Source organism: Grammomys surdaster, unplaced genomic scaffold (assembly GCF_004785775.1).
Source record: "Grammomys surdaster isolate TR1022 unplaced genomic scaffold, NIH_TR_1.0 62, whole genome shotgun sequence".
Lineage (NCBI taxonomy): Eukaryota > Metazoa > Chordata > Mammalia > Rodentia > Muridae > Grammomys > Grammomys surdaster.
The window spans coordinates 5583005-5608470 of NW_021604564.1; the positions used below are offsets into that span (position 1 = coordinate 5583005).

General features: G+C 37.8%; 1 protein-coding gene across 2 annotated transcripts in view; it reads left to right on the forward strand.

The window, feature by feature from the left end:
• Positions 1 to 25466, forward strand: part of Hltf (helicase like transcription factor) — a 59560-nt gene that overhangs the window by 20452 nt on the left and 13642 nt on the right. For both annotated transcript variants that reach the window (XM_028758276.1, XM_028758325.1), the window contains 6 exons: positions 5500 to 5579; positions 9469 to 9566; positions 12684 to 12839; positions 13837 to 13978; positions 23420 to 23555; positions 25116 to 25295. In XM_028758276.1, the coding sequence (XP_028614109.1) occupies positions 5500 to 5579; positions 9469 to 9566; positions 12684 to 12839; positions 13837 to 13978; positions 23420 to 23555; positions 25116 to 25295 (792 nt within the window). The remainder of the gene's footprint in view (positions 1 to 5499; positions 5580 to 9468; positions 9567 to 12683; positions 12840 to 13836; positions 13979 to 23419; positions 23556 to 25115; positions 25296 to 25466) is intronic.

Below are 25466 nucleotides of genomic sequence, written 5' to 3' on the forward strand. Positions count from 1 at the left end.
GTGGTCTCCCGTCAGTCCACATGGATGTGACCTTGTGTCTAAATATCCACTATCAATTAATTCCTCACAAAACATGGGCTAGTTGATGATTCTTTCGTTAATTCCCACTTGAATTGAACTCAGAATCATTACTTACTAGTTAAAATTTTATCATTTTATTGTTGTATGTGTATACATGTTTGCCTGTGTGTATATCTGTGCGCCACATGTTTGCCTGGTGCTCAGGAAGCCGGAAGAGGGCATTGGATTTCTTGGAACTGAAGTTATAGATCATTGTGAGCGGCTATGTGGGTATGGGGAATTGAACTCAGGTCCTCTAGAAGAGGAGTCCATGCTGGTAATCCTTGAACTATCTCTCTGGCTCAGTTTCCTTCTTTGTTTTTGTTTTTCTGCTGTTTTATTTTTGAGACAAGAGTTTTTCTGTATATCCCTGGCTATCCTGGAACTTGCTTTGTAGACCAGGCTGGTCTCGAACTCAGAGATCTGCTGCCTGCCTGTGCTTTCCAAGTGCTGGGATTAAAGATGTGTGCCGTTACCAGCCCCTGTTTTCTTTATGTGTAAATGCCAAATCTTAAAACTGAACTAGTCATGAGCCTATGCAATATAGCACTATTAGGTAGAACAGATCAGATAAAAGGAAACGGATTATATAACAAGGAGAATTTACACAAACAGCAGCCCGTTGAGTGTATTATAGCCAATGTAGATATGCTTACTCTTCAGATAGTAATATTTTTAGGGCTTCTGCATACTGTCACATTTGTGCTATACAGTGAGTGATATTTTTATTCCTATTGAGGAAACAGTTTGTTTCCAAGTGAGGAAACAGACATAATTTGGCGATTTGCCTGAAGTCATATCAAGTTATTAATAGAGTGAGGATTTGAGTCTTAGTAGTCTAATTCCAAAGTCCATTGTTCTTAAACACTTACTACATAGAATTTGTGAAATACTTGTATTCCCCCCCTTTTTTTAAACAAGATTGGAGTGTTTTTTCTCTTATTACTCAATTTTCAAAGGCTCTGTCAAGATTTTTCCATAACTGGTGTATATTAAATGTACTGGTATGCTTTATAAAGACAGTTTTTTTTCTGTACCAGATACTTAGACCATCTTCACTCTCCATATCCTGTCCATCTTCTTCTCCTTCCTCTCTCTCCTTCTCCTCCCCTCACTTTACTCTAACCTCCTTTCTTTCAGTATCCCTTTGCTTTTACATTATATAAACGTATGTGGAGAATTTTTGGGTATATCTGGCTATATGTATCTTTGTACAATCTTAAGATCCACAGAGGAAGAGAACATTTATTTACTTTCTGAGTCTGACTTAACCCGGTCATCTTACTGTTCTTGTGGTCTGCTCCACTTTCCTGTTCCTTCCCTCCTTAGTCTACTGGTATAGCTTGTGTTTTCCTACAGCCTCACATGGCTTAATCCTTTGAATGTGTAAGAGCCTTCCCACATATCTTTTGTAGGTTGGCTTAATATTCATTAATCCCCTTGATTTATGTTCACCATGAGAAGTTTTCAATTAGGAAAAATAGCTTTCCTGGATATAATAATCTATCAGTACATACACTATACACCAATAATAATCCTGACAGTTACTGACTTTCAGAACTTGAAAGTACAGTGTTTCCTGCTTTCTTGGCTCTTAGAGTATTTGTTCTGTTCTTCTGACAGACCTGCTTTTATCTGTGACTTGTAGTTCTCTCCTGTAGCTTTTATTATTCCAGGTTCTCTGTACTCGGTAATTTAACTGCAGCATTGTGTGGAGAGGTCCCTTTCTCTTGTGTTGCATTCTGTCTTTCTGGAAGGCTGTTTTCCTTGTGGATTTGGGGACATTTCTGTTAGGATTTTGTTTTATTTTCTGTGTCTTAAAAATGAATTTTTTGTCTTTTTTTCATAATGTGTAGATGTAGTATTTTCATTGTGTCTCATATACCTTCTGTTTTCTATTTCATTCTTACTATTTTTTTCCTTGTCACTTTTTGAATTTTCTGATTTGTCTGTTTTGGTCTAAAAGCCCTCATACTCTGTCTTCACAAGATCTGTTGGAGGGGCTTTTCAGCAAGCTTTTGATTTGATATATTCAAGTTTCTATTTGGGTTGATGTTTTTCAGTGTTTTCAACCACTGAGTTCTTTCATGCTCCTTACTGACGTGATTTCATTCTGCTGTTTATATTCTCTTTAAACATATTTGGAAGCTTTTTCATATTGTCTTTAATTTCATTGAATGCTTTTCACTGATTTTGCTTTTTTTTTTTTTTAATTTACAATCCGGCCATTACCCCACCTCCTGGTCCTCCCTCGCACGGTTCCTCATCCCATTCCTCCTCCCCAATGTCTCTGAGAAGATGCTCCTTCCCCACCAGGCCTCTCCCCTTCCTGGGACCTCAAGTCTTTCAAGGATTAGGTGAGTCTTCTCCCACTGAGGCCAGACCAAGCAGTCCTATGCTGTTTATGTGCTGGGGACCTCTGACCAGCCCATGTATGCTGCCTGGTTGATGGCTCAGTGTCTGGGAGCTCCCAGGGGTCTGGGTTATTTGAGAGTGCTGGTCTTCTTATGAGGTTGCCTTCCTCTTCAGCTCTTTCTATGCTTGTCTCTCAGCTCCTAGGTCTCTGGTACTTTCTAGAGGGTCCTCCCACTTCATTGAATGTTTTTTATAGTCATTCTTTTGCATGCTTTGTCTTAGAGTTCACTCTAATTCCCTTTCATAGGAACCCATTGCTGTGGAGGTGATTATATTTGAAGATAACATCTTTGTTTGATTGTTTGCATTTCTGCATAGAATGTATGCAAGGCTTGACCATACACTTCCAGTTGAAGTATTTGCAGTAGTCAAGTAGGACAGTTGGATTAAGCTATGGTACTTTTTTGTTTGTTTGTTTGTTTGTTTGGTTTTTTTTTTTTTGTTCATTTGTTTTGGCCATTCCTTCCCACCAAGCTTTTGCTCAGGAAGCAGCTATTGTCTCCAGCATTACACTTAGTCTGGAATACTAGCTATAGATCACTGATTACTGATGGATAGGCTCACAGTGAAAATATAGTAATAGCAATAAAAATTAACCCCTTTCATCTCCAGTAATTTTGCAGAGTAGAGGAACAAGGATGCATTGTATACTAAGATATTAGGTACTTAGAATAGGAATGAAAAAAGTATTCTGAGTGAGACTAGTGATTAACATAGAAGAGCGAACAGTAAAGGAAGAGGAGATGCGGTAGCTTCAATTAAAGTAGGAATGGAAACAGAAAGGGTTGAAGAAACACATACAGTTCAAGCAGTCCTAGTTGTCAGGAGGCTGACAGGGCATTTCACCAGCCTCAGGCCAACTCTGCCCCTTGGGAGCCTTTCTCGTCATTCCTGCTCCTTCTTCTTCATTTTCACTTAATTTCTTGTGTGTCTGTATTTGTTCATTTTTCTATGTATCTACTTGCGTATGTTATAGGTATGTTTGCATGCGTGCGTGTGCGTGTGTGTATGTGAGAGAGAGGGAGAGAGAGGGAGAGAGGGAGAGAGAGGGAGAGATTGAGAATGTGAATATAGGCCAGAAATAAATTCTGTCATTCTTAGCTTCTGTTCATCTTATTAGTTTTTAACAATTAAATTTTTTCATTGACAATTACATACGTACATACATACATACATATATGTATGTATGTATGAAAATTGCATTCTCATTACTATTTTTTTTTGCCCTACTCTCTCCCATTCCTGCTAACATCCCACTTTCCTAAGAATCTCTTTCTTACATTCATGATTTTTTTGTTGTTGTTGTTTTATTTTGTGATCCATTGAGTTTAAGCAGGGCCATCTTTGTGCCTATGGGTTTGAACTATTGGTTGAAACTTGGTAGGTGTATAAGTAGGTACACAATCAAACTCCCTCCCAAATCTATCCATATCCACTAATTCAGCAGGTAGGAATACCATCCCATGAATTCCTCCCTGTTTATGACTGACTGTCAACAAGGCCCACACAGCCCAGTGTATCTACCTTTTCTAAAGCCATTTGTGTTCACTTGCTGCCTATTTGCAGTTACATACTGCATGTAGTGAAGTCACTTTAGTGTATACAGGTGATTTCCTCTATGTGGTCACATACCTGAATGCACTACAGAGGATATCTGAGCCAATATTTTCATGTGTATAGGTAATTATCCTATCTCTATACTGTTACATGATTCCTTCTCTATTTAGGCTGGGGCTTTCTGGTCATAGAAGAACCTTTAGGATACTAAGTTTCCTGTGTTAGCTGATCTTTCTGTTGTTTGCCTTGTATCTGGAGACTATGCTTTGTGGGCATTGTTTTAAGTTTTTGATACTATATATCCTACTACTTGGGAACTAGTGAAACTTACTCTAGTCCATGATTCAGACCATATTTCTACCACTTCAGATACTGTGTGCTCCGGATCAGTATCTGCCCCACTCCCACCCGTTAAGAGTGCTCTGCATTCTAGGGCTGACAATAGTTCCCTGACACTTGCTCTGGGTGATGCAGAGAGGACATTTACCTCTAGATCTATCCAAGCTGCTAATTTTGTCTTTACTTTGCCCCTGCCTCTGTCTGAGAATTTGCACAGATGCTCTACAAACTGGTTCTACGGACACCTGCCTTCCTTCCCTGCCTTCCTTTTCTGCCTTATAAATTACCTTGTACTGAGAGTGGGGCTACCTAAAACTCTCATTGTCCTAAACTTAGATTCTTATCCTCTATAGCTTTTCTCAGGCCTCTTACAGCTATAGAGCATGCCCCAGTTGAGACTTGAGTATTTTTAGAATCAGTTCTGGACATATCTGTGCTGGTTATTCAGTGTTTCCTTTCTTCGCTCCAGAAGCTAGTGCTTGCCTGTCATCATTCCCCTCACATGACAGTGGCTCTCACAGTCCCTGCTTTACATCCTGTGAACTTAACAGTCTGCATGGAGTTGTCATTTTCAATCTTCTACATTACTAGTTCTTGTTGGTTTTAATGTTACATCAGTGTTTTAATTGAACTACTGAACACCGAACTCTATAGGAATGCCTTTTCAAATGTAGGCATAGTGGCATTAGAATTTACAAATGCAGCTGTCCACTCATAAAACAAAAGGATCTTAGCAGGTTGACTTGCTTAGCAAATAGAAGACTTTTTGAAAATTTTTTTTTTAATTTTTATTGGATGTTTTATTTACATTTCCTATGTTGTCCCCTTACCCCATCCCCCACCCACCCAGGAACCCCCAATCCCCTCACCCCTCCTCCTTCTTCTCTGTGGATGTAACCTCTATCTACCCCCCCACTCCCACCCCCCCCACCCTCAAAATTCCCACCCCCTGGGGCATCCAGCCTTCATTCGGTCAAGGTTCTCTTCTTCCACCTATGCCCAGCAGGGCCCTCCACTCTTACATATTGAAAAATTTTTTAAAAAGCAATTTGGAGCTAAGCAACTTCTGTATTGCATTTAATAAGCATATTACTTTATTATATTTTATTTTGAGTTTTTCAATTTCAGAGTAAAAATTACTGAGCAGCATATTGAAAGCAGTGATTCAGGGGAAATCGAGACAAGTGAACTACCCCAGCAAATGAAAGGTAATATGATTTGATTGATACTCTGTCATGTATTCTAATCTCCTGATGTGCCCATTTTATATTCTTGTTTTATTTTAGGCCAACTGAAAAAATGCACAGTTAGATAGTAAAAGTAGAGTAAAAGATAAGTATATATTACATCTTCTCAGAACTTCTATAATCTGCATGTAAAAATTATTAAAGTAAAACCTCATTAATTGGCATCTTGCTAGCTTGATTTTAGTAATGGGTATAAAATTCAGTTTTGTTTGAACTCTTTGCTGTGTTTGGGCTTTTCATGAACTTACCATATGTGTTAAATGAATTAAATAATTCAAACTCAATGAATAATTTCAATTAAAAATCTAAGATATAATATTTAAATAAACTTCAAGCAAAAGTCATTTTCTATTACTTATAAAATAACTTGAATAAAACTTTGTATTTTTTGCACACGTTACCCCTTCCACACACACACAGTAATGAACAGGTTTGGAGTGTCTTCATGGTAGCATTCACATTGTACACATATAAAAGAATGAGTAAGTACTGTTTATTTCCTTCATCTTTGAAATATGCTTTATATTCCTATTTCAAATCATATGTCTTTCTAGTTAGCTGAGAAATTGTATTATATTTGGAAAAAAGCTCACCACTGATAGGAACAGCTTCACACTGGTAGAGCCTTCGTTTCTGAGAGCTGAATCACTATACATCTGTTGTCTTCTGCTTTCACTTCATTTAAGAGAAGTAATAGTTGGGTCTTGATTACGTCATTTCTCTGAGCTACAGAGGTATGCTTAATGTTATAAATGCCAATATTGTTTACCAAATACTATATTTAATAATATATCCTCTCAAGTTGCAGAATATAGAAAGTGCCTAAGAAGGCACAGTAAAGAATTTTAAAGATTCAGTGATTTCTTATCAAAATCATCTAAGATTAAAGAAGATATAAAATTTGCTCATGCATTTCTTTTGCTTCTGCAACAAAAAGGATCCATGAGTCTAGTTTTTTTTTTTTACCTTTTCCCTTATTTTTAATGAAAAAAATTTAAATAACAATATCAAGTATACTACGACAAATTTAGAAAATACTGAAAAGGAAGAAAGCTGGCATAGCATTCTGTTCTGCCTTTCTTACTGTGTTTGTTTTAGACAGGTCAGAGTGTGATGGAAAAAGTCTCTCCTGAATACAAGAGGTGTTAAGGAACAAAGTCATTTGTGATTGGTTCAAAGCTTAACTTGGATAAATTTAAATAAAGATAGAGTTTTTAGTAGGATTAAGATTTTCTTTTCTTAAGAATGTCCCAAGATTGCCTATGAATATGATGGAAAGAGATTGAATTAAGGATAGGTGTCTGAGACAGTTGTATTTCTGTGCCGTGGTCTCCATTTATAGCACCAGATCTTATTTCCATGGTTTATTGAACAGTCACAAGGGATGCAATGAATAATTAAAAGACTTTAGATATTAAATGCTACAAAGAAGATAAAACAGTAGAATGTGTATAAAAGTAGAATTGAGTGTAGCCTGTTTAAAAATGATATACTTTGGAACTGGATGGTTTAGGGGTTAAGAGCACGTGCTGCTCTTCTAGAGGCACCACATTCAGTTCCCGGTAGCTATCTTGGATAGCTCATAATTGTTTGTAATCCCAAATCCAGGGAATCCAGCTACGTTTAACCTCTGTAGGCACTCACACAGACACGTATCATGTGCACACAGATAATTAACAATAAATCTAAAAATATTTAATTAGAGAGGGAAAATCCACCTTGAATATATATAGACAGTGCCATTCTATGGACTGGTCCTGAACTTAAGGAAGCAGTGAGCTGAGCAGCAACATAAACTTGTACTTCATGGTGTGGGTGCTGTGTGACCAGCTGCTTCATGCTCTTGGTGCTATGACTTCCCATCCGTAACAGGCTCTGTTCTCAATTTGTGAGCCAAAGTCAATCCTTGGATTTTCATTTTAAATTTGCTTTTGTCAGGTATTTTGACATGAAAACTAACAGAAAATTAGTATTGTTGCTTGATAAGCCTGACAGTGGTTTGTAAGCGTTAGCATTGGTTTGCAGGAAGAATGTGAAAGATTTTGGAACTCTAGGCTGTAGAATGGCTGGGCCATTCTGGTGGGAATTTGGAAGATCAGAATGCTGAGAGAAATGAGGATAGTAGGGACTTGGCTCATCGGGTTTCAAAGGACTTTCTTGGGCTAGTGGCCTATTTTGTTTTTTTTTCTGACAAAGCATCTGCATAATTCTGTGTACATCTTGAGCATTTGAGTGGTCTTGAATTAAAAAGCATTGGTTGGCTAATTGTTTGGCACAGGAATTTCAATACAGGTTAGCACTTAGGCTATACTATGGTTACTGCTCACTGCTCTTAGGTTGACAGAGAGACCTGCAAATGGGACAGAAAGTTAATGCAAATGCGCAGCTTGGCAAAGAAGGAATATGAGAGTTTACAGTTGAGAATAGGAAATATGGAGAGTGCAACTATAATTGTTACAGAGGTTAACATTATAGAGGAACCTTGCATTTGTGCCATAGAAATACACAGAAAGCAAGACCTTACTCATTGATGGATCCAGCTTGAAACAATGCAGATAAATTTGAAAGGAGAGAGCCAAGGTACAGAATGCCACTGAAGGAGCTGTCTGCTCCTTTGTTGCCACCTGGAGTTCCGTTTTCTTAAGGTCAGCCTTAGAGGGGTACACAAAAGGTGATGCAGCTTTTTTCCAAGGTTATATTTTGGGCTGGCTACAGAACTTGAGAGTGTTGTAAGTATGGTACTGGTTTTGTAGGCATGCAAAACGTGCAAGGAAAGGCTCATGAAAGTTTGGGTCAAGATTTCAAAAAGCTGCTGAGGCTTGAAAGTGTGTGTGTGCCAGGGTCAGACTTCCTGAAGGAGCGCTGGGAGGGCATTCTACAAAGCTGGGAGGGAAGGCATGACTTTAGTTAGAGTAGAAGCTCTGGGATGAGGAAGATGCTACCTTAGGATGTTTGTGAGGAAGTCCGTATGTAAGAAATTGTCCTGAGTTTCAGAAGAGCCTTTGAACAATTGAACAGTAGTGGGACTGTTCAGAAAGACTGTGGGGACTTTTAGAGATGAACTGAGTGCATCTTCAATTTTGAGATGAACATCAGAGTTCAGGGGCCAGTGGTGGAATATTAGGACTTAAAGTGATGTGCTAATGTGTTAAATTGACAAAAGATAGGGTTGTGATCGTCAGTTTTCTTTGTCAGTTTGATTGGGGTTAGAGTCACCATAGAAACACCTTTGGTTGTGTTTATGAGGGTGTTTCTAGAAAAAATTAACTGAAGAGGGAAGACTGCCCTCAGTGTTTTGTTACAGTTCTTTGATTCTTGCTGACAAATAATTACTATTACATTTTTGGTTTTATGGAGTAAGACTGTAAACAGTCCATTTCCAGTTTTTTGTTTGTTTGTTTGTTTGTTTTTTGTTTTTCAAGTCAAATAGCCTTGGCTATCTTGGAAGTCTGTAGACCGGAATGGCCTTGAATTCACAAAGATCTGCCTGCCGCTGCTTCCTGTGTGCTGGGATTAAAGGTGTACACCAGCATTCCCACCCCCACCTTCAGCCCATTTCTTGCTGTTTTGTTTTGTTTTTCGAGACAGGGTTTCTCTGTGTAGCCCTGGCTGTCCTGGAACTCACTCTGTAGACCAGGCTGGCCTTGAACTCAGAAATCCGCCTGCCTTTGCCTCCCAAGTGCTGGGATTAAAGGCGTGCGCCACCACTGCCTGGCAATTTCCTGCTTTTTAATTCTTCTGGATTTTGTCCTGTATAGATGATGATTGCTAGGACTTTACTGAGATATATATTTCAAGATTAAAAAAAAGCTAGTCTAACAACAAGTCTGTCAACACCTTGTTATTTTAGGCGCATATATGATGGCGGGCTCAAAGAAATGTGACACTGGAAAGAGGATAAGATCAACATTGATCATCTGTCCACTCTCTGTGCTGGGCAAGTGGATTGTAAGTCTAAAGCCTTTTAGCTTAAAGCGGGATATTATCATATCTGTCTGTAAGAACGTATTGTTCTAAATATATGTGGCATTCATTTTATATCTGTTAAGTGGATTACATTTATTGAAGTAGGTACTCTTTTTTGAAGGCTTATATGATTAACTTATTAATTGCTAATATAGGCTTTGATTTGTACTTCTGCCATTTTTGTTGCCCCCAAGAGGAACATACTTATAATTTAACACTCCTGTTCTATTTAGATACTGAGTTTTGGAAGTATGAGAATTCCACTAGTGGCAACTTTTATATCAGTGTGTAACATTACATGTGCTTCTGCCTGCTTGGTTTGTTCTTCATTTCTTTTCATAGATTTTTCTCACTTAATCCTCACCATTCTCACGGTCCAGATGAACAAATAGAAACAGAGAGGTTAACTTTCTTGACTAAGGCCATCCAGCCAAGAGAGAGCTTGAATGTGGTCACTGACATGTTGACCCTATAGTTTATTGTTTTAAGGTTACCAACCAGAAAAGTATGTTTTTGCCCTGCAAATTGTTTTTCTTTTTTTAAGAACATTGCATTGGGATTTTGTATGTTATATGTAAGAAGCAGCTGCATTGATATCCCCTCCAATTTGAACCTCAAGCTTTGTTTTATAATGAAATACTATTTTGGAAGCATTTAAATAAACATAGAGACCGCTGGATGTGAGCTTTCATTCTTGCTGCCTTCAAGAATAGCTGTCTCCTTCTGTCCTATCTCAGGAAGAGGAAGTCATGCTTTTCATAAAACTGTTGCCTTAATTTTTATGTCTTATTCCATTTTTCCCACTTCCTTTTTCTTCTTTTCTCCTTCTCTTAGCTATTCAGTCTTATCCCACTGGGTTTCTTCGTGAAAAATACTCAGATGCTCATTTTAAATATTTCTTTTAATTGTGTTTCACATTGAAATTGTTGCTCTTCTGTATTCCTTCTCTGGTGTAGCGCTTGGGTGTTAGTTTCTTCCTTATGTTCTTACTCACTGAACTGGCTTCTATTTTCAGCTGTCAGAATTGCATTGGGACAGATACCTAGTGACTTGCCAGACCCACTGCCTTCTTTTGATTGTATATTCATCTTTTTTTTTTCTTGATTTTTTTGACTCTTTTTTTAGGCATCAACTTAATGCATTTCTTCTTTATGTTATCTTTTATTTCTCCTCTATAGCATGACAAGTTTTTATTTTTATTTAGTAAAAACGTGACAAGTTTTTATTTCATCCTCTATTGATTTTGCATAGTGTCTAAAGACATAGCAATTGTTGTTCCTTGTCCAGAAATGTTGATTTTCTTTCATTCTACCTCTTATCCTTTTATAAATATATATTGTTCCAGTTCATTGTCACCCATTTGATTCGGATTTTTAAATTAAAAATTCCTCCCTCATACTGAATTTCCTCTCTACCAGACTACTATAAAAAGAAATTCTATTTTTTATCTATATTTCAGATTTTGTGCTACCTTTGCATTCTTTGTCTTTTCTGTTTTATGCACATTTCCTGTTCAGTCTGTTGTAATCTAGTGCTTATTCTCATTTGCTATGGAAACTCCCTTTGCAAAAACCTTACTCACTGAATTGGCTTCTATTTTCAGCTGTCAGAATTGACAGCTTGACCTCATTGATGTGTGCTCCATGGTCTCCAGTTTTTCCCCTACTCTGGAGAGTATTTTGCATATTGATTTTCATCAATATGGGAGTCACTCTGTGTGGACAATGTGTGTGAGTTACAGGTGAGCACTCACATTTGCTACCTGAGCTCTTTCTACTCTTTGTCTTCTGTGGATGTACTTGTGACTTTTCATCATCTGCGTGTGTTCTTGTGACTTTCGGGCTACCATTGTGTTTCTTTTGCTTTGCTGTTTTGCTTGTTCATATAAAATTACCATCAGGAGCTTGAGAGTTTTAAGGCCATCTTGATTAAATAGTGATCTTAAAAAAAGAAAAAAAAACAGTTGATCATGAAAAGACCCAAGAATTACCAGAGTGCACCTTATCTCAGATATGTCATTCCTTCATTAAAAATATAGAGTAGTTGGTAGGTTGGATCCCTAAACACTGTGTTTTCTCTGTGTACATGTTCTCTTTAAAACAAAGATATTTAAAGACTTATTCCTAGCTGTATGTGCTGTTTGTTTATAACTAATATGCACATATACTCCTCTTACTTGCACCTGTAGGCCAATGTTTATGTTCTGTGGTGTATTCTAGATAGCCTGTAGCAGTGGTTTTCAACTTATGGATTGTGACTCCTTTGGCAAACTGCTATCTTCAAAAATGCTTATGTTACCATTCATAACAGTAGGAAAATTTCAGTTATGAAGTAGCAACAAAAGTAATTTTATGGTTGGGGTTACCATAACAGGAAGAACTGCATTAAAAGGTTATAGCATTAGGAAGGTTGAGAACAACTGGTTTATAATGACCAAAAATCACAAATACTCTCTTTCTTCCTTCCTCCTCTTTGGGTAAATTATACCTTTATCATTCAGTTCTTCCACACAGCCATCTGAAGTATAAGGACATCACTATCTTACCTGTTTTCCTCACATCCCATAATTATGTCCCATGTCCCAGGCTTCCTGCTTGTTACATCTTTCTCTCATACTTGCTTTTTCCATTCTGTTCCATCTTCTGCTTGTCTGGTCTTACAACATCAGTTCTCATCTAAGAATTTGCCGGCTTTCCCCATGGCATCTTCTCCCTAGTCTAATCTTCTATTCTCCCTCGCTCAAAAATCATCTAAGTCTGTTGTTTACAAAGAAACTTAGACTTTTTTTTTTACTTAAAAATGAAAATATGCTAGATCGATATACCTGTAATCTCAGTGCTTGAGAACTAGAGACAGGAAGATGATGGGTTTGAGACTATATAGGAATAATGGGAATTCTGACTTTGAGCTACACAGTAATAACTCAATAGAAAAAACATGAAATTGGTAGGGTAGGCAAAAATTATATGATGTGCATTATATGTTTGTCAGTTTTATGATATGACAAAATGATACTTATTACTAATGGCTATCCTTAGTTTAGATGGCAAACTTGATACTCATCTAGTTCCTATTAAAATATTTGTACTTTTCTTTTAGGACCAGTTTGGACAACATATAAATTCAGAAGTGGAGTTGAATATCTATGTTTATTATGGTCCTGATCGTATTAGAGATTCAGCCTGGCTTTCAACACAGGATATTATTTTGACTACCTATAATATTTTAATTCATGAGTATGAACTAAGTCTGCAGGTACCTATAGCCTTTAAAAATATTTATTATTGTTTTTCAATTTGTGTGTGTGTGTGTGTGTTGAGTGATAGTGTCTTTGGAGGTCTCTATAGCTGGCTGGAATTACAGGTATTTGTGAGTCACATGAGGTGGGTACTGGGAACAGAATTTCAGTCTTCTTGCAAGAGCAATAAGCACTCCTAACCACTTAATTATTCTCAAGCCCTTCCTAGAGATTGTTTAAGGTTGAATTTAATTGTTGTTTTTCATGTTTCTAAATTACTCTATTTAGAATTCATAGTGTATACTGTTTATTTTCTGACTTTGAAAATACTTAAGAATGTCTGTAAAATAGCATGTTTGAGATATTGGAAACATTTTTCATTTAAGAAGTTTTTGGTTAAAATTTTAAATTTGGATTTTCTCTAGGGTTCATTACAATTTGTACATAAATTTCTTTTTGATGTTCTGGAAATGTTCTTTTGTGTTATTACTTGATTAATGTTGCACCTTGAAGATAAACTTTCTATTTATAGTAGTCATTAATTAGGTTCTCAGCTCTTTCATGAGCCTGTTAATTTCCTTAACGATTCAAGTTACTTTGGAAATACTATAGTTAAACTCTCAGTGTTCTAGAAAGAACATTACCATTTGTATGAAAGAAAGGAAGGTTGTTACATTGAAAATTTCTTTATAAGGGACGGCTTTACTGTCACATTTCTGTCTGAGGCAAAATGGTTGACTGTATTGTGCATGTCTCAGTCAACTTCTTAGCTTGGAGAAGGAGCTAGTGCTTCTTAGTGGCACTTTGTGCAACATATTTAATATCTTGTGTTTTTAGCTGTAAAATAGAGATAATATTGATGGCTCTTAAGTGTTCACTGATTTAGTCTTTGGAGTACTTAATAGTGTCAAGAACCTTTTAAGAATTAGTACTAAAGATCAAAACTATTATTTAACAAACACATACTGTGTTATTTTACGTGCTTTTTGAATTCATTTGAAATCTCTATTGCAGACTAAAGATGATGATAATCCATTATATGGCATAAAGTGGTTAAGAGTGATGCTGGATGATGGCCACGCCATACGAAGTCCAAATGCTCACCAGACAAGAGCAGTACTTGCATTAGAGGCAGAGAAAAGATGGATATTGACTGGTAATTATAGCATTCAATTTTATTTTTTGTTATTTTAAATTTCTCCGTGTGTGTGCGTGCGCACACATGCAGTACATGCAGGTGCATATTCAAATATGTGTGCATTCACATAGGGACTGATATCAGTATCAGGCATCCTTTTGAATCATTCTTTACCTTTTCACTGAGGAGGGATCTCTTAGCTGAATACAGAGTTCACAATATTCCTAGGCTAGCTCTCCAGTGGCTGCTACATTCTAAGCACTGGTATTACAGTTAGGCTGCTGTACACACTCAGAATTTGTGTACATTTTGTGGATCCAACTTCAGTCCCTCCTTGCAGCAAGCACTTTATCTGCTCAACTAACTCCCAGCCCTCAGTTTTGTTTTTTTGTTAGTTTTTAAATTAATGCCTTAACATTATACATTTTAATGAACTCTAGTGTGCTCTGGGACCTCACTATATCATTCTTTCTTTCTTTTTTGTTTATTGGATATTTTATTTACATTTCAGATGTTATCCCCTTACCCCATCACACCCACCCCCCCCACCCAGCCAGGAACCCCCTACCCCCTATCCCATCCCCCCTCCTCCTGCTTCTATGAGGATGTGCCCCCACCTACTCCCCCAATCCCACCTCCTCACCCTCGAATTCCTCCACATACAGCTTCCAGCTTTCATGGGACCAAGGATCTCCTCTCCAACCTATGACCTACAGGGCCATCCTCTCTTACATATACAGCTGGAGCCATGGGTCCCTCCCTAAGTGCTCCTAGGCTGGTGGTTTAGACCCTGGGAGCTCTGGTTGGTTGATATTGTTGCTCTCCTCATGGGGTTGCAAATCCTTTCAGCTCCTTCAGTCTTCTCTCTAACTCCTCCATTAGGAACCCCTTGATCAGTTCAATGGTTAGTTGTGAGCGTCCACCTCTGAGTATATCAGACTCTTGCAGACCTCTAAGGAGAGCTATATCAGGCTCCTGTCAGCATGCACTTCCTGACGTCCACATCAGCGTCTGCCTTTGGTGACTGTACATGGGATGGATACCCAGGTGGAATGGTCTGCAGACAGCCACTCGTTCAGTTTCTGTCCTACACTTTGTCTCCATATTTGCTCCCTTTAGTATTTTGTTACTCCTTCTAAGAAGGACCGAAGCGCCCCGACTTGGTCTTCATTCTTCATGAGCTTTATGTGGTCTGTGAGTTGAATCTTGGGTATTTCAAGCTTCTGGGCTAAAATCCAATAATAGTGAGTACATACCATGTGTGTTCTTTTGTGATTGGGTTACCTCACTCAGGATTGTATTTTCTGGTTCCATCCATTTACCTAAGAATTTCTTGAATTCATTGTTTTTGATAGCTAAGTAATATTACATTGTTTAAATGTTCCACATTGTTTGTATCCATTCTTCTGTTGAAGGACATCGGGGCTCTTTCAAGCTTCTGGCTATTATAAATAAGGCTCATATGAACATAGTGGAACATGTGTCCTTGTTATATGTTGAAGCATCTTCTGGGTATATGCCCAGGAGTGGTGTAGCTGGATCCTCAGGTAATGCTATGTCCAATTTTCTGAGGAACCGCCACACTGATTTCCAAAGTGGTTGCACCATCTTGCAGTCCCACCAACAATGGAGGAGTGTTCCTCTTTCTCCACACCCTCGCCAGCATCTACTATCACCTGAGTTTTTGATCTTAGCCATTCTGACTGGTGTGAGGTGGAATCTCAGGGTTATTTTGATTTGCATTTCCCTGATGACTAAGGATGCTGAACATTTCTTTAGGTGCTTCTTGGCCATTTGAGTTTCCTCAGTTGAGAGTTCTTTGTTTAGCTCCTATACCCCATTTTTTAATAGAGTTATTTGGTTGTCTGGAATCTAATTTCTTGAGTTCTTTGTATATATTGGATATTAGCCCTCTATCAGATGTAAGATTGGTAAAAATCTTTTCCCAATCTCTTGGTTGCCTTTTTGTCCTGTTGACAGTGTCCATTGCCTTACAGAAACTTTGCAATTTTATGAGGTCCCATTTGTCAATTCTTGCTCTTAGACCATAAGCCATTGGTATTCTGTTCAGGAACTTTTGCTCTGATCCCAAGAATTCGAGGTTCTTCCCCACCTTCTCTTCTGTTAGTTTCAGTGTATCTGGTTTTATGTGAAGGTCCTTGATCCCCTTGGACTTGAGCTTTGTACAAGGAGATAAAAATAGATAGATTTGCATTCTTTTACATGTTGTCCTCCAGTTGAACTAGCACCATTTGTTGAAAATGCTGTCCTTTTTCTACTGGACAATTTTAGCTCCTTTGTCAAATATCAAGTAACCGTGGGTGTATGCTTTCATTTCTGGATCTTCAATTCTATTCCATTGATCTTCCTGCGTGTCTCTGTACCAATACAGTTTTTATCACTGTTGCTCTGTAGTGCACCTTGAGGCCAGGGATGGTGATTCCTCCAGAAGTTGTTTTATTGTTGAGAGTAATTTTTGCTATCCTGGGTTTTTTGTTATTCCGAATGAATTTGAGAATTTCTTTTTCTTACTCTGTGAAGAATTGAGTTGGAATTTTAATGGGGATTGCATTGAATCTGTAGATTGCTTTTGGCAAGATGGCTGTTTTTACTATATTAATCCTGCCAATCCATGGACATGGGAGATCTTTCCATCTTCTGAGGTCTTCTTCGATTTCTTTCTTCAGAGACTTGAAGTTCTTGTCATACAGATCTTTCACTTGCTTTGTTAGATACACACTAAGGTATTTTATATTATTTGTGAGTATTGTGAAGGGTGTTATTTCCCTAATTTCTTTCTCAGTCTGTTTATCTTTCACGTAGAGGAAGGCTACTGATTTGCTCGAGTTGCTTTTATAACCAGCCACTTTGCTGAAGTGTTTATATCAGGTTTAGGAGTTCTTTGGAGGAAGTTTTGGGGTCACTTAAGTATACTATCATATCATCTGCAAATAGAGATATTTTGACTTCTTCCTTTTCTATTTGTATCCCTTTGACTTCTTTCTGTTGTCTAGTTCCTCTGGCTAGGACTTCCAGTATTATATTGAATAGGTAGGGGGAGAGTGGGCAGCTTTGTTTAGTCCCTGATCTTAGTGGGATTGCTTTAAGTTTCTCTCCATTTAGTTTGATATTTGCTACTGGCTTGCTGTATATAGCTTTTACCTTGTTTAGATATGGGCCTTGAATTCCTTATCTTTCCAAGACTTTTACCATGAAGGGATGTTGAATTTTGTCATATGCTTTCTCAGTGTCTAGTGAGATGATCATTTTTCTTTGAGTTTGTTTATATAGTGGATTACATTGTTGGATTTCCAAATATTGAACCATTCCTGCGTTCCTGGGATAAAGCCTACTTGATCATGATGGATTATTTTTTGATGTGTTCTTGGATTCGGTTTGCTAGAATTTTAATGAGTATTTTTGCATCAATATTCATAAGGGAGATTGGTCTGAAGAAAGCTTTGTTGTGTCTTTATGTGGTTTGGGTATGAGTGCGATTGTAGCTTCATAGAATATATTGGGTAGTGTTGCTTCTGTTTGTATTTTGTGGAATAGTTTGAAGAGAATTGGTATTAGGTCTTCCTTGAAGGTCTGATAGAATTCTGCACTAAAACCATCTGTTCCTGGGCTTTTTTTGGTGGGGAGACCTTTAATGACTGCTGCTATTTCTTTAGGGGTTATGGAACTGTTTAGATGGTTTATCTGGGCCTGATTTCACTTTGGTACCTGGTATCTGTCTAGAAAATTATCCATTTCATCCAGATTTTCCAGTTGTGTTGAATATAGTCCTTTGTAGTAGGATCTGATGATTGGTTTTTTGTTTTTAATTTTCTCAGTTAATGTTGTTATGTCACCCTTTTCAGTTCTGATTTTATTAATTTGGATACTGTCTCTGTGCCTTCTGGATAATCTGGTTAAGGGTTTATCTATCTTGTTGATTTTCTCAAAGAACAAGCTCCTGGTTTTGTTGATATTTTGTATAGTTCTTTCTGTTTCTATTTGGTTGATTTCAGCCCTGAGTTTGATTATTTCCTGCTGTCTACTCCTCTTGGGTGTATTTGCTTCCTTTTGTTCTAGAGCTTTCAAGTGTGCTGACAAGTTGTTAGTGTATGCTCTCCCCAGTTTGTTTTTGTAGGCACTTAGAGCTCTGAGTTTTCCTCTTAGCATGGCTTTCATGGAGTCCCACAAGTTTTGGTATGATGTGTCCTCATTTGCATTAAATTCTAAAAAGTCTTTAATTTTTTTCTTTATTGCATCCTTGACAAAGTCGTCATTGAGTAGAGCGCTGGCGTTGTTCAGTTTCTACATGCATGTGTGTTTTCCATTGGTTTTGTCATTCTTAAAGACCAGCCTTAGTCTGTGGTGATCTGATAGGATGCAAGGGATTATTTCAGTCCTTTTGTATCTGTTGAGGCCTGTTTTGTGACCAATTATATTGTCTGTTTTTGAGAACGTACCATGAGGTCCTGAGAAAAAGGTATATTCTTTTGTTTTAGGCTGAAATGTTCTATAGATATCAGTTAAATCCATTTGGTTCATAATTTCTGTTAATTTCAATGTGTCTCTGTTTAGTTTCTATTTCCATGATCTGTCCGTTGCTGAGAGTGGGTTGTTGAAATCTCCCACTATTATTGTGTGAGGTCCAATGTGTGTTTTGAGCTTTAGTAAAGTTTCTTTTATGTATGTGGTTGCCCTTGCATTTGGAGCATAGATGTTCAGAATTGAGAGTTCATCTTGGTAGATTTTTCCTTTGATGAGTATGAAGTGTCCTTCCTTATCTTTTTTGATTCCTATTGGTTGAAAGTTGATTTTATTTGGTATTAGAATGGCTACTCCAGCTTGTTTTTTGGGACCATTTGCTTGAAAAATTGTTTTCCGTCCTTTGACTCTGAGGTAATATCTGTTTTTGTCACTGAGGTGTGTTTCCTGTATGCAGCAAAATTCTGGGTCCTGTTTGTATATCCAGTCTGATAGTCTGAATGTTTTTATTGGAGAATTGAATCCATTGATGTTAAGAGTTATTAAGGAAAAATGAGTAGCAGGAGCTAGGGTGGGAGGAGTAAGGAGAGAAAGAGGAAAAGTAAGTGGAGGAGCTCGGGGGAGAAAGAGGGGGGTTAGGGCGGGGGGGCGGGGGGGGGGGGGAGGGAGGGAGAGGGAGGTGCGATGGAGAACCATGCAGGTATAGAGAGCAGCCGTGGGTAAAAACTTTTATTTAGGTTAGCTAATTGGGAATCAACTGTCTTCATATGGGCATATTGTTATTGAGCATTACCAAACATATAAAGCCTTTGAGTAATCTGTAAGCATTAGAGTCTCATTTGTACTGAGCCTGCATAGTTGGCGGGATGGTCTGGGCAATGCCCAGCCTTTCGGAGACAGAGTGGAAGGTTGGCAGAGCCATCTCCCATGCTGGTGTCACATGGGTGGCAGGGCTGGTGTTTCTGGCTGACCATTTCTAGAGCGCACATGGTCTCTGGCCACAGAACATGGTGGCTGAGCTAGGCAGAGCTACTGCAGCTTAGATAGTCGGCATGACCTAAGGCCATTTTAAATAATTACCACGACAAAAATGATTGTGGCTTACTGTTATTTTTGTTATTAGAGGTGGAATTATGTTTGTGTAGCTATCTTCTTTTGGGGTGGTTGCAAGATTACTTCCTTTCTTTTTCTAGGTTGTAATTTCCTTCCTTGTGTTGGCATTTTCCATCAATTTTCCTTTGAAGTGCTGGTTTTGTGGGAAGATATTGTGTAAATTTGGTTTTGTCATGGAATATCTTGGTTTCTCCATCTATAGTGATTGAGAGTTTTGCTGGGTATAGTAGCCTGGGCTGGCATTTGTGTTCTCTTAGGGTCTGTATGCTATCAGTCCAGGATCTTCTGGCTTTTATTGTCTCTGGTGAGAAGTCTAGTGTTATTCTTATAGGTCTGCCTTTATATGTTACTTGACCTTTTTCCCTTACTGCTTTTAGTATTTTTTCTTTGTTTTGTGCATTTGATATTTTGATTATTATGTGACAGGAGGTATTTCTTTTCTGATCTAGTCTTTGGCGTTCTGTAGGCTTCTTGTATGTTTATGGGCATCTTGTTCTTTAGGTTAGGGAAGTTTTCCTCTATAATTTTGTTGAAGATATTTACTGGCCCTTTAAGTTGGAAATCTTCACTCTCATCTATACCTATTATCCTTAGGTTTGGTCTTCTCATTGTATCCTGGATTTCCTGAATGTTTTGGGTTAGGAGCTTTTTGCATTTTTCATTTTCTTTGACAGTTGTGTCAGTGTTTTCCAAGGTATCTTCTGCACATGAGATTCTCTCTTCTATCTCTTGTATTCTGTTGGTGATGCTTGTGTCTATGACTCCTGATCTCTTTCCTAGGTTTTCTCTCTCCAGCGTAGTCTCCCTTTGAGATTTCTTTGTTGTTTCTATTTCCATTTTTAGATCCTGGATGGTTTTGTTTAATTCCTTCACCTGTTTGGTTGTGTTTTCTTGCAATTCTTTAAGGGATTTTTGTGTTTCTTCTTTAAGGGCTTCTATCTGTTTACCTGTGTCCACCTGTACTTCTTTAAGGGAGTTACTTATGTCCTTCTTAAAATCCTCTATCATTATCATTTGGTTTCTGCTGCTTATGTTCTTGCGCTTGCTTTTCACCATCTGGTTAATTCTAGTGTTACCTGCACTCACTGTGTCTGACTAGAGTCTGTCTTTCCAGTTATCTTTCTTCTGACAGCACTCCTCAGAGTCCAGAGGTCTCTGTGATCCTGTGATCTTAAGCTCCTGGGTTGAAGAACTCCTGGGACTCTGGCCGTCTCTGGAATCCTGAAATATTCCTGCTTTGAGTGCAGTGTTTCCTCTAGGATGGTTCAGGATATGGTGTCTTCACAGGAACAGACCAGCTAGGTGTTCACTGGTCTGGGTGGAGTGACTCCTCTAGAATGGCTCAGGGTATGGTGTTTGCTGCTCTGAGTGCAGTGGCTCCTCTAGGATGCCTCAGGATAGGGTGTCTGCACAGTAACAGACCAGCTAGGTGTCTGCCCCAGCCAAAAGGACCAGGCCAGGGGTGGAAGGGAAGTGGTATTCCGGAGGGGCGGGGTTTGGGTTGTTGATGGAACCTGAGCATCCCTGGCTCCCAGTTGTAACTCTGGGGCATAGGGTAGTGGAAGAGGGTTCTTACCCGCTGCTCTGAGTGCAGTGGCTCCTCTAGGATGGCTCAGGATAGGGTGTCTCCCTCACTGTATCATTCTTAAATTAGTGCAATAATATCTGTTTCCTCATTTATTTTTGTAGCAAAAGCATTCAAAATAATTTCTTCTAGCTTTTAGAATATGTATAGTCCATTGTTTTTCTATAATCACCTTACTGTGCAGTAAAAACAATAGAACTTACTTTTCTTGCCATGCTGTACCTTAGTAACAGTTGAACAGTCTTAGCCCTTTTTCCCTTCTCTAGTACCCTTTTCAGTCTCTGGTGACCACCAATCTTCTTTTGATTTCTAAGTGGTCAATTTCAAAATTGTGTGTGTGTGTGTGTGTGTGTGTGTGTGTGTGTGTGTGTGTGAATTTTACCCATTTTCTTAGTAGCTTCATAACTTCAGGTTTTACAATTAAAATTTTAGTCCATTTTGAATTGGGTTTTATACCTGGCTTAGTCTCGTCAGTCTGCTTAAATTTATCCAGTTTCCCTATACAATATATTGAGATTTGTCATTTTATCAGTGGTGTGCCTTAGTACATTTGTTGAAGATAAGTTGGCAGTAGTCTGTTTGTTTTGGTGGTTGTTGTTTGGTTTCGTTTTGTACACACTTGCTCCGTTTGCCCAGTAGCATTCCCAAGGATTATACTACACAAAGCTGGTGTCGTTTTTGTTTTTGTTTTTTTCTCCCACTGGATAAAAAGGTTGTTGTTTTGTTTTTGTTTTTCATAATATGTTCTGGTCATGCTTTTATGTTCTCCAGCTCCTTCCAGCTCCTTCCAGCTCCTTTCCACCTCCCACAGTACTGATTCTTTCAATCCATGAACAAGTGATGTCTTTTTATGTTTTTGTCAGTTTCTTTCATTGATATCTTAATAGTTTTCACTGTAAATATCCTTCACCTTGTTAGATTCCTGAGATTACTGATGAATGCTACTGTGTCTGTCTTTATGTGGTCTCTGGGCAGTTGAATGAATTCAGAGTCAAAGTTACCAGATACAAAATCAACATCCAAAACTCAGTACCATTTTTATATACCAATGGTGACCACAATTTTGCAAAATAGAGCTACTATAGATTATTTGCTGTTCAAGTATATATAATCTTGATTGTCAACAGTTTCCTGGCATGTGTTGCTTTACTGTGTCGGATTTTACAGATGGTCAAATTACTGATTTACATAAAAAGATAGACAAAATTTCTCAGGTGACCTTTGAATGGCCATCATTGCTAAGATGGCTTTCCATTTTCTTGGTCTTCTATTGGCTGTTCTTTTAATTCTCTTACTGCTTTCTAACCACAGAGGCAATACATTCAGCCACGGCCTTTATACGGACACTCCCTTGTCTTTCAAAACTGAGAAATGGGAAGATATAGGGGGGGTATGGGTGGTCATTGATAAGCGTTGGAGAAACCAATATTGTTAATCAGCAGAGCTATCTTCTCAGGGAAGGAAATGAATACCTGTTCTCCACTCAGAAGGCTGGGAGAGGATGTTGTTAGTGACCTGGTGGGGACAGACTTTACCCAGCTCCCCAGAATGTTTTTCCTTAGTTTTGTTTCTCAGTCAGTAAGGATGTCAGTAAATGCTACATGTAGTTTATATTCTGCTGAACTCTTATCTTTGTCAGAGACCACACCAGATTCTATCCCCTTAAATTATAGAGCCAATTTTCATGGTCACATGCACTTTTTTCAAAAGAGATTCAATGTAGTCATGCCTTAAGCTTTATTATGCACATGGAATTTGGATGGTTTTTACCAGGAAACTTTTTCCCCCCAAATTATACTGTATTTAAATGTCTAAAATAAACCAGCTAGTGTCAGATTTCAGAAATTTTGACCTAACATTGGCTATGTCATGCCGACCCGAATTCTTACCTCACCCAGGTTAGATTGTTTTTCTGCTGGTCATGACATTTACAGCACAGCCTTCCCCAATACCACCGTCCCAATACACACAAATGTGCACACCAATAGCTAATTATCTGAAAAAGAAATCAAGACTGAAGAGATGACTCAGTGTGTCAAACACTTGCCATGTTAAGTAAATGAGAACCTTAGTTAGTGTGTGCCTAATACAATGTCCAATTTCAGCTATCGCTTGTCTCATTGGACCAGGTAAATATTCTGGTTGCAGAACTATAACTCAGTGGCAGAGTTCTTGCCTGGCATGTGTGAGGTCTAGATTTGATTCCCTAGCACCACAAAATCAATTTATTTTTAAGAGTTATAATGGTTTCCTGTCTTGATCATTTATTTGTTTTGTTTTAGGTACTCCTATCCATAATTCTTTAAGAGACATGTGGGCTCTTATGGCCTTTTTAAAACTTCAGCCATTTATTAATAGAGAATGGTGGAATAGAATAATCCAGCGTCCTGTCACAAGAGGAGATGAGGAAGGACTTAGGTAAGTAAGTTTATAAGGTGATCCATTAGTGACAGTTAATGGAACCTAGTTCCACTGTCTTTACTATTTCCATCTAGCTTTAGTCTCCAAAGAAGAAGAGCTTTGGTGTCACTGACCCTGAAACCCTAGAGACTTGTGTTTGGGGATCCAAGCTTTCTGTTTGTGCACCTTTTCCATATTTTAGCACAATTGAAAGGAAGGGCAGAGCTTTATGCTCACTGTACCCCCAAAGTAACAGGTTCCACAATGGTATGAAAGGTATATTCTTTGATGATTCACTATGCATTGTATTTTGATAACTTATATAGCTTTTATAGAGGAATTTGATGTGGTGTATAGGACACAGTGTACAGTGATCTCAAAAGTTTTAATGAACTTTTCATATGCTTGATTTTGGTGGGTACAGATAAATGGTGAGGAAGGAATGAAAACATTGATGAGTATTTTGTCACATACTTGGCTCTGTGGTTCTAGAGCAGTGACTGTATAGTCAGGATTTGGGACCCTGTAGTGGGCCATACAATCATTATAAAAGTGTCAATCAGCATGGACAAAGAAACAGAAACATAATAGAGATGAAAAAATACTAGAGTACGTTCTCCATGTGAAGATGTATAATGTGCATGTACTGAAATGCTTCTGTTATGGTAGATACACTAATATATGCTTCCGATTGTGAGTTAAAGTGGAAATGATTTAAAATATAAGCCATTATCCTAGTTGTCAAAACTGGCCACATGATTTCTGAGAAATGTTTTTTGCCCTATTTAGTCTACGTTTAAAATTGTTTATTTTATTATTATTGGGAATAATAACTAATTAGCACCATTTTAAAAATTTTGACATTTAAGGAAAAAAATAAAAAGATTACAGAGCCAAGAAAGGCATTTTTCCCTCTTCTGAGTTTGCATAATTTTGCTTTTCAGTTATTCATTAACTTATTTGATTTTCATATTATACCTTTACTTTTCTTAGTAGAGTACATGGGATTTTAAAAAAAATTATTTGTGTATTTATATATCAAATGCTGCCCCCTTCCTGGTTCCCCTCTCACAGGGTTCCTCTCTCTATCTCCCTGTCCCCTTTGCCTTGGATTGAAGGCCCCAAAGGTGATAGCAACCCCATGGATTTTTTTAAGTCTTGAGAGGAAGATTAGAGTACAGAAGATAAGCTTTCACTCCTATCTGCCTCTAGTTAATATAAGTACTTAAACTTAAATAGCAGCTTAGTAAGAATTCAGATATTGTGTATGGAGTGCTGTAGTTGATAAGAAGGTATTTGAGAAATAAAAGTATCACTGTTGACAGCAAAACCAGAAAAGCTTAGGAGAAGTACACAATATAGAATAATTGGTATTATGTTGAGGTGTAATTTCTTTACTTTTTTTTTGTAATAGTTCTTTATTTACAGAATTTCTTGACTATAAAAAACCTAAATAAAAGATTTTTTTAAAAACTTTCAACTTAGTAAGATTATAAATCAATAAACTCTTGTTTATTGTTTTTTGTTGCTTAGTGTATTTAGAATTAGTTATATAATTACTTGTTTTACTTTGACTAGGTATTTACAGTCTTTAATTAAAAGTACCACACTTAGAAGAACAATGACAAGCAAAATTAAAGGAAAACCTGTTTTGGAGTTTCCAGGAAAGAAAGTATTTATTCAGCATGTTACTCTGTCAGAAGAAGAGAGAAAGGTTTATCAGACTGTTAAAAATGAAGGCAAAGCTACCATTGAAAGGTATGGAAACATATTGCTACTTTAAAGTTTTTGGGTTTTGTCTACTTTTTTAGTTTGATATTAACTGACTTACAGATTTTCAGCACTTTAACTTAAGTCTGAAATATATTGAAAACTATTCTTTTGTGGATTATACTTTAAAATTTTGTCTCCCTCCCTCCCTCCCTCCCT